Source organism: Haplochromis burtoni, unplaced genomic scaffold (assembly GCF_018398535.1).
Source record: "Haplochromis burtoni strain Fernald_Lab_line unplaced genomic scaffold, NCSU_Asbu1 Contig_249, whole genome shotgun sequence".
In the NCBI taxonomy this organism is placed as follows: domain Eukaryota; kingdom Metazoa; phylum Chordata; class Actinopteri; order Cichliformes; family Cichlidae; genus Haplochromis; species Haplochromis burtoni.
This window is the reverse complement of record NW_024582610.1, coordinates 9,133-19,122: the sequence shown is the minus strand read 5'-3', so window position 1 is coordinate 19,122 and position 9,990 is coordinate 9,133. Positions and strand designations below refer to the sequence as shown.

At 41.3% G+C, this 9,990-nt stretch overlaps 1 protein-coding gene across 1 annotated transcript; it reads right to left on the bottom strand.

Annotated features, from left to right (window-relative positions):
• Positions 1 to 2,646: 2,646 nt before the first annotated feature.
• On the bottom strand, positions 2,647 to 9,186 carry phb2b (prohibitin 2b; the record flags this gene model as incomplete). Its single annotated transcript, XM_014338792.2, is given in 9 exon segments — positions 2,647 to 3,193; positions 5,894 to 5,973; positions 6,153 to 6,230; positions 6,565 to 6,668; positions 6,854 to 6,983; positions 7,171 to 7,355; positions 7,612 to 7,691; positions 8,691 to 8,775; positions 9,054 to 9,186. Coding segments are annotated over 9 exon segments (900 nt in total), but the record flags the coding sequence as incomplete, so codon positions are not given.
• Between the last annotated feature and the right edge of the window lie 804 nt (positions 9,187 to 9,990).

Below are 9,990 nucleotides of genomic sequence, written 5' to 3'. Positions count from 1 at the left end.
TGTTAAATGTTCAGTTTCTATGTCATATGCCAGAACAAGATCTTGAGCGTGATTAAAGTGGTGGGTGGGTGCTTTGCCGTTTGCTGATAGAAATGTTGCATTTAAAATTACCTGATGCTTAAAAAACATGACTCCCTTTATGCTCGCTCGTCTTCTACTAGGGGTTAAAAAAAACAAAACACAGTCCCACTTTAACACCTGACTTCCTGACTTTGAAAACACGGTTCTGACTCTCTCATCTTTTATGCGACATCCCCTGATGATTCATATACAAACAGGACTAACTTTTATGTGTTGCTGTTCCGCAAATTGGCAAAAGTAATGAGTCTGTTTTGAAAATGTAAGGAGTAGAAAGTTGAGATATTGGTTTAAAAATAGTTTTCGTTCAAGCCCAGACCTGAGGAGAGCAGCTGCTGGGCTTTGGGAGGGAATATTGTCCCATTCTCATCTTTCAGAGCACTGCAGCTGTTCAGCAGTCCCTGGTCTCCATTGGCCTTTTTCAGTTGTTCAAAGGTTTGCACTACAGACATGCCAGTTCAGCACCTGGACCTTTCTACTAAAAAGCCATTCTGTTTTCCAAATAGAAATAAACATTTTTATTCTCCTGACTTTAGAGCAGTTTTCCACTTTTCCTCAGTCCGTTTTAAATTAGCTTTGATCCAGACAGGATGGCTGTGTATATATTTTTTTTATTTATTTACTGCATATAATTGTACTTTGAATTTGAAAGGTAACAAACGGGTATCAGTGCTACTAACACATTTACATTGGCTGATTGCACTGATGTTAAAGTTTTACTCATAACTAGTAACACATGCATTAATCACTGCTTCACAATTCCAGCCCCTATTTTCAGATACATTTCTACTTCCTTCCCCAAATCTCCTCTCCCTCTTCCACCATCACAGGATTGCTGTAATCCTATTTGAAATGGCGGATGAGACAAACATGGGAGGGAGGGAGAAGTGAGGCGCCGCAGAGGCTGCAGGGAAACCCAGAGTGGAGCTGCAGTGTAAAGTGGAGCTGGACTGACCTAACTGCTTTGAACACAGTTAACTTACTGAGAGTCAGCAACTTCAGCTGTGCCTGTTGAATCAACCGCCCCACAACTGTGAAGCATAAGGATGGATTTTTCCTTTGAATGAAAAAAGCAAAACCATAATGTGTAATGAAATCTAAAGCTTCTTTCTTTCACTGACATTCACTGGTCTATGAGGGTCGAGCACGAAGCTGATGTTACAGGAGCCACATGGTTGATTTCAAATCCCAGTTAGCATAAAGCTAGTATAAGATTCAGAGTTTAGCACATTACCTTAAACATCCTAAAAAGCACCTGATGTAACCCAACAGGAGCAACACACCCTGTTAACAGCATCACCGAAAAACTTCACCACAGTGCTGCAAACTAGTTTAGCCTGCAAAACGTTTTTTTTTTTTCATGCAAACTTTCAATAGCACAAACTTAAGTTTTGAATGTTTTTTTCCACAAAACAATTCAGCAACACATTGTTTATAGATCTAATATCCAAGTATAAACTAAAATAAATTAGAACATTATATGTAAGATTTGCTTTTTCAAACGATAAAGTTTCACTTCCTGAGCAGCCCTTACCTTTGAAAATAATTCATCTTACAGCTTCCTCCATCTCAGTGTCATTTTTCTCAATCACTAGGAAATAGAGCAGCTGTCCATGAGCTAGCAGACACACTTGTGACAAACTGCACAGATGTACTTTATGATGGTTGTTGAGCTCTTTAAAAAGCTGCATCTGAAATTACCTTGCACTAAACCAAGCTGCCATAACTCCCTCTACTGCAAAGTCTGGAGGACACATGAAGTTAAAACAAAGTGCCAGCAGGGCAAACCACAGATTAAGCCTCCAAATAAATCGTAGGGATTTATTCACGATTAACTTCCACCATTAAAATAAATCGGAGCAGAAAAAGGAAGTGGTTCAATGTCAAGGTCTCCAAGGCCACAACAAAACCTCACTCTTACTAGAAAGTAAAGAAACACCATTCTCAAGATTGAAACCAAAACTCTAATGTCCAAGCTCCTTGGCTGCCCACAAAACAGGACAGAAATGTGCATAAAAATGTCAGAGCTCCTACCGAGCTTCTACTAATAAAGAAATTGCCGCACCAAACAGCCAAACAAAGATTTGTCACCTTTATCACTTTAACTAAGTAAATAACTAGAAGTTTACATAACTACTATTACTACTACACACAGTATTAGTAGAGGCCAAATGGACAGAAGCGCTTGCTGCTCTAGCTTTATATGTGAAACCTGAAAGGAGAAAGTAGCTTTCTTTGAGAAAGGTCAGTGAATGCAACATTAACCTTCTTCTGGAGCACATCTAGAAAGCAGTAGGCTGTTTGATATTGCATTTTCCTTTTATTTTCCTTTTTTTTTTTAACAGTTGTAGTCAAATCTGTGGAGCCTGCATGTTGTCCCAGCACTTGTGTAGGTTCTCTCTGACTTCCTCTCACAGTCCCATCACATGCATGAGTTGCGTTTTCTGGCAATCCTAAATTGGCCACAGGTGTGACTATGAGCATGAGCGGTTGTCTGCCTCTCTGTCTTAACCCTGCAGTTAACCTTTGACAGCTGGTTAGTAGAGCCGTGTAACTAATAGAAATGAGAACTTTTCCTAATAAACTTTATTAATGCATAAGATGGTCTGCTAGCAGCAGTGGCTGTATTATAAACTCACACACATGTGTAGATGGAGCTAACATTCTCATGTCATAGCTGTAAGAGGAAACAGGAACATTTATTGATAAAACATGTAAAACGAACATCGCCAGCCAAACTAGACAAGCGGCTTGGAGACGTTTTAGGCCAATGAGCTCCTCCTGACAGAAGTCTCTGATCTTCTTAAGTATCCATATGTACTGTTGCATAAATCCTTCAACACAAAAGTCTCTGGTAAAACTGGATTTTGATCTTTTCTTCAACAAATCTGTTAGACGTATTCAATGTGGATTTTAATAACGTCCCCTTTATGTATCACTAGACAACTCATTGATGAAAGTCACTCCGACACATGAGAGAATTAAAACAAGAAAAACCAAAAAGAAATCAAGTTTCCAGTCATGTACGTTGATTTTTCCAGTAGCACAAAGCAAAATCAACAGCCTCTGCAAGAGCTCGTGTCCTCTTCATCACTTCTTTGCACCCATTGTCAAACTGAAAAACAAGGGAACACCACATTAGCTTACACTGTTACACACAGTTAAACTCAGAGTCACAACTCTGCTGTCGAGCACAACACTGTTCAAATTTCATGTTATCAGGAGTGGAAATAAACTCAGTGGTAAAACGTAGAAATGGAATTTAACAACCTTGTTGAAAAAGCTGAGTCAGAAGAAAAGTGCAACACAGAGCAGAGACCAGATCCTTTAGTGATGAACAGGCAATAAATATTAAACATTTCACTTATTAAATTTAGTTGAACTAAATCTGTATTTACAAAAGTAAAGGCACGAGTTTCAGATACGATGCAGATGTGAAGCCCGTTAGCTGTTTTCTTGCTTATGTGTTGTGGACAAAATAAAGACTGAAGATAAAAAAAATTTTTAAAAAAGTGTTCATACATTTTCCAGAGGAGGTAGTTTGTGTTTTTATTTGGTACTATATAAAACTAATGACTGCTGCCAGTCCTGACCTCTCGTCAAGTTGACTCGAACTGAGTTCAAGGTCATTGTGTGTTATTGCATTTACAAACTTCAGTGTGCATGCTGCCCACCTGCCTGGGTTACGACCAGGGATGGGCAGTAACATTACTGTAATCCAATTACTTATTTCAAGTAGCGAGTAGAGTAAGGGATTACTATTGCAAAAAGGTACCGTAATTGTCGGGCTATAAGCCGCTACTTTTTGCACAAGCTTTGAACCCTGCGGCTGGCTTTTCTATGGATTGTCCATGATTTTTGTCATATCGTAAGACGATTTGTTTTGTTTGTTCCGCTGTTGTACGGCACTACGTTGCCTGGCGGAAGGGCATGTGATCAGACACACAGTATCGGGGTTCAAGAGTGGTATGTTGGTCACATGTCCATCCGCCAGGCAACATAGTGCCGTACAAGTAGCGCGAAAAACAAACTTCAAAGTAGCGCTACGCGTTCAGCGGGAGGCGTGGATGACGAGCGGCGATAAACTTGCGAAAAGCAAGTTATGCTCAACTCCACCGGTGGATTCTGACAGCGTGGAAAAGTGTGAAAACATCCACGATCACCAACGGATTTCGAAGGGCTGGACTGCTGCATGATGGAGAGGAGGACACCGCCACGGCCCTTCTGAGGGTGTTCGACTCTGACACTGACAATGAGGATTTCTTTGGTTTTGAAAGTGACAACGAAGGAGAGAAGCTGAGAGTGGATGACGAAGCCATCCTGAGCCTGTTTGTATCCGACACTGGAGAAGAGGACTTTGGTGGTTTTAGTGCGCAGGAAGAAGAGAAAGATGTGGTGAATGACTGACTTTTCTTCTTGTTAAAGCCGTGTCACTGCACCTGAGCCTAAAAGGTAGTCCGAATCTATTTTTCTGGTGTGCTGTAGGTTATTGTTATGTACTACATTTGTTACTCATTTATGAAGCACAGTACATGTTTCGTACTTGTAATTACCGCTACTTGTACATATACCTAAAAAGTTATGCAAATATGTACCCATAACTTGTTTTTCAAAATATTAATAAAAGTGATGTCTCCAAACAGCCATCTCTTTCCTGACAATTCCCTTTGTGCATATTCTCTTACATATGATAAGTCAACATTGAAACACCTGCGGCTTTTAGTCAGGTGCGGCTAATGTATGTACAAAACAGGATTTTTCCTCATAAGCACGCTGCGTTACTAAACCGCGATTTTGTTTGTGAGAGTGTCTCATGACAATGACGTACGAGCGTGCGACGTGTGAAGATCAACGATGGATAATATAGAGTACGACCATGCACCGTACTTTTGAAAATAAGTCATGAGTAAAGTAATAGGATTACTCTCTTGGAGAAGTAATCAGTAATTATTAACCAATTTCTATTTTCAACACTGGTGACCACAATAGCCTTTCACAGTTGATGGGGTAAAAAGTGCCATGCTTTGGTGGAGAGGTGTGTTTGAGGGGTTTTTGTTTAGAACGGTTTGTTTTTGAAAAGTAAAGACCAGAAGTTTAATAATGTAAAAGCTCATCCGGCTCACAATCCCTCATCATTCGTAGGTCACCGCCCATAAAGCAACTTTGAGCACAGTTTGGGGGGGAAACCATTAGGTGATCGTCACCTGCAAGTTTTGCTAAAATGTGAAAAAGACTCTACGAAGAGCAGCAGCTGAACTGTGGACAGATGGACACTGGACGCCTCAACATGGCACAAGTCCACGAGTCCTTCAGCTGGATGAGCTAAAAAGTAAAGACTGTGCTTTGTTTTATAAACTAATAAAAGTGAATTTAGTGAAGGCAATAATGTTGCAATTGAATTTATGTTGATGCCAGCAGGATATTTTACAGGAAAAGAAACACTGTTTATACTTTCTGTTAAAGTGATGTAGATTAAGACGGAGGTTCACAGGGATCTGGCTGCTTTACTCACTGAAATGTAAAGTGTTGTTTCGCTTTGTAACTACTGAGCCATGTGCAGTCTGCTGATTGTGTGCAGATGCCAACAAAACTGAACGTGGGAGTTGAGCTTCAGCCTCCGATCGTTCACAGTCAAGACAAGTGGAAACTAAAAGAGGATGCAGCGTCCTTTGAAGTGATGCAGATGGAAATTAGCTGACAGCGAAATCTGGTACAAAACTGGTAATCTGTGCATGGTCCGAGTAATAAAATGAAACAATGAAGCGATGCAGACATTTGTGTGTTTGTGAGGGACAGAGACTGTGGGTAAACCTACTTGTTAAAAAGTGCCTGGTCTTGTAGGTTTAGGACCAAACTATCAGCATTAAGATACACCTTGTTCTGAGACGATGCCACCTGGAAGCAGACACAGCAATTATTAGTCACCTCCCAATGTTGGGAGTTAAAGTCTACATTTTCACCTCGGGGAGGAATTCTGCTGATTACTCAAAAGCCAGAGCACGCATTTCTGGGATTTTACTGAGTGTCAAGACAAAACAGAAACGAAGCCACGGGCAATGAAGGAGCGTACTGACCGTCTTAGCAATGTTCTGTGCCGCTCGGATTCTCCTCAGCTTCAGGTAACCAGGATTCTTAGTCACTGCTTGGCCGAGCTGAAGGAAACAGTTTGTGTTTAGATTATTAACGACATTCATACCATATGACAAGAAAGGTAGAGAATGATTACTTTTAATTGTTCTCTATGGATATTTACGTTTCTCACAGTTCATTCTCAGCACTTGTTTTGCTGTCTGACTCGGGTTACATACATGTGTGAAACCGTAGAGGTTTCAGGTACAACATCCCTACTTCCAGTTTGCACTCCCATAATAGAGAACAACTTTATTTCTTGGCTGACATGTAACAGCTTCTCAGAAAAACAGCATTTTGTTGTGCAGTAATAACTGCTGCTAACACTGCACCGAGACCACGTCAGTGTCTGCTTACCATTTTAGCAGCTTCAGCCTCTCCTTCAGCCTGGATGATCTTCTGTCGCTGATCTTGTTTGGCTTTCTCCACATAGAACTGGGCCCTCTGGGCCTCTTGCTGAGCTAAACACACACACAGTTAGACAACAGGCGTGGTCAATGCAACCCAAGCAGCCACATTTACTTCAGAGACAATAATGAAAACTATGGCAACAGCATTTTCGCTGTTTGTTGCTCCAGTGATGCTAATGACAGACTGGAGCAGTCTGATTCACTGTTTGATAACACTGTGGTATACTGAGCCTTACCAACTTGCTTAGCTTCCACAGCAGCAGTGTATTGGTTGCTGAAACTCAGCTCAGTAATGGCGACATCATCGAGAATGATGTTGAAGTCTTTGGCCCTTTCAAATAGCTCCCTGCGCACCAGCAGAGACACCTAAACGAGACACACCAACACAAGTATGATCTGCACTGTGTGTCAGCTTAGTGGAACGACTGAATCTACAGTCGAATCAGCTGAATATTATATTTACTGTTCTGGATCAACTTATCAATGCTGATTACAGTAACTGGCCAACAGGAAAAACATGAATCCCCCCAGCAGTGCGAAGGTGCTGCAGTACCTGTGCTCTCTGTGTGATGAGCTGGGAGGCATTGAACTTTGCTACCACAGACTTTAGGATCTCGTTGACAATAGACGGGAGGACTCTCTCATCGTAGTCCTTCCCCAGCCGTTGGTACATGGCTGGCAAGTTGGATGCCATGGGTCTGGACAACACCCGCACTCCAATATTCACCATCTGCAGATCTACAAACAAACATGCACGCACCAAAAATGACTGAATGGTTTCTTTGCCACTTCTCCAACAAGTTTTGTTATATTCGCCTTTGTAACTTTGAACTTAAAACAAATCTTTCGCCTCAGTTATTATACTGGCACATCGATACATTCATCAGCAGCTGTCTCAAGCACGAGCTAGATCACTATTACAAATAACAAATAAAGAATCGAGATAGAGAGTGTGTGACAGAGAGAGAGTGAGAAAGCCCCCCATGTTTGTTACCTTTGCTTCCAGTCAAAGAGGAGATTTTTCTGGGTTTAGCTCTGATATCGTAGATGATAGGGTACTGGAACCAAGGGATCCTACAAAAGATTTGAAAGTCATAGCAAAGCTGATCAAGATTTCGAAGCATACTCACATTTAAGTTATAAATGACTTAGATATCATGTGCTGTGATCACCTTTAATATTCTTAATTCATAATCTTTTTTTAAAGGTAATGTCTTGACCTCACCACAGAGCTCACAGCCCATTTCATGTCTTTATTATATTATATTATATTATATTATATTATATTATATTATATTATATTATATTATATTATATTATATTATTAGATGAGTGGCTGAGGCTGAAAAACAACACACATACCATAGGACCCAACACATGCCGATTTGTGGCCACCCACACAGTTTCCGCCATGTTTGGCTGTGGCTCATCTCCTGCACTACGGCAGTACTAAAGCCGATGGTTTTCTTGTAGTTCTTTAAACCAAAGATCTAAAGGCATCAGTACAGCTGGGCCATGAGCCTACACAAAGCTTTGTAGTCACATGCTCTAACTATTTACTGTCACCAGGGGGCAGCATCAAAAATCTCTAGAACCAGCCAAGAAGAGCAATGTCCAAACCTAAAGCGCTAAAGTAAACCGAGTGTGCTTCTCATCACATTTTTCCTGCACTTCTCCCCTTTACAGTCAAAGCTGGTGTCCGTTTCTTTTCAGGTACACTTGTCAATCAATCAGCATTTAACCTATGCATAGCAAATGCTGCTGGGCTACGAGCTGTTTTTTGGAGGACTGCATACAAGGACATCTGTGTAAGTTGCACACACAATCCTTCACTCTGCCTAATCATGTACCTCTCAAACAAACATAAAAGTGGTTTGGAAACTGCTTTGGGTGTCATCAGGCAAAATGACTCACAAAAATAATAGTAAAAAGTTGTTTTTTTTAACTAAGAGTCAGTTTCTCGGGGAATATTCAGGGAGATTTCATTTAATCGTGCTGAGTGCAAAATCTGTATCATTAATAGATTCACATAAATTTATCTAAAATTTATCTTGACACTAGCTGTAACTCTACCTGAAATGTAGCCCTTCAGCCAGAACTGTGTCCATCTGCACCCCTCCGATCCTGTTGAAGATGATGGCTCTGTGACCACCCTCCACTGCTCTCACACACACACACACACACACACACACACACACACACACACACACACACACTATATTAGCATGACTGAAGTTGTGAAACCTTGCCTTGTCACCATCTTTAACTCGATCAATAAGTACAGTAGTACAGTTCTAGTACACAGCATGTTATTAACAAAATTCATCATTAAAGTTTCTAAACAGGTCTTCGGATCTATTTCTGTAAATCACCATAGCATTACCCAGGCCGCCACAAATTTAAAGCATGGTGTAAAAATCCCACATCTCTGTTTACCTGTGTAGGTGGCTTCTTTAATGCCATATGCCAATGCACCAGCTCCAAGAAGCAGTTTCACTCCTAATCCGGCTCCTCTGCCACCAGATGAGGACATCCGACCAGCCAGATCCCTCAGGTGCTGGATGAACCGCTGCAGTTTGTGTTTGTATGTGGTGGCGAGAGTGCAACAACAAAAATACAATCAGTATCTTGGTGCGGTTTATGTTTATGTCAGGTGTAAAGCTTAATTTTTCTGATTTATCATTTAGCTGATGGAGCTATGATGGTGCAGTGGTTAGCACCATCACCTCACAGCACCAAGGTTGTGGATTTGAACTTAAGGCTCTGTGCGTGGAGTCCGCATGTTCTCCTCCCACATCCTAAACACATGCATGCCAGCCGGGTTTTTCATACACATGGATGTGGACATGAATATTGGCTGTGTCTGTGTTAGCTCTGTGATGTATGTGGGACCTGTCCACGGTGGATCACTGCCTTCCGCCCACTGTTAGCTGGCATTGGCATGTTTAGGTAGTTAAGAAAAACGATGAATGCTTGAAAACCATATGTGGTAGTAGAGAAGAAACCCGCTATCCTTAAGCAGAAACAAGGTCTAACAGTAGCTTGCCGGATAGCCCAGTTCAGGTTACTCTACTAACAGAAGGTCAGCTACATGTAATCTCATGATATTGCTTACAGTGTGAAACATCTGCCTCACAGCGAAAGGTCGCCCTGTCCCACTATCTCCTGCCCTCACCTGTATCGTGTAAAGCCAACTAGATCACATACAGCAGTTGTCGCTGCTAACCGAGCTGTTAGTGAACTACAACGAAACTAGCAAAGCTGCTCAATCTGATGGAGCATGCTAACTTAGCCTCGTCACCAGTCACATTAGTGCCAGATAAACATGTCGCACAACAATAAAGATCATGCTGTCTTCATTCAAAACCAGTCA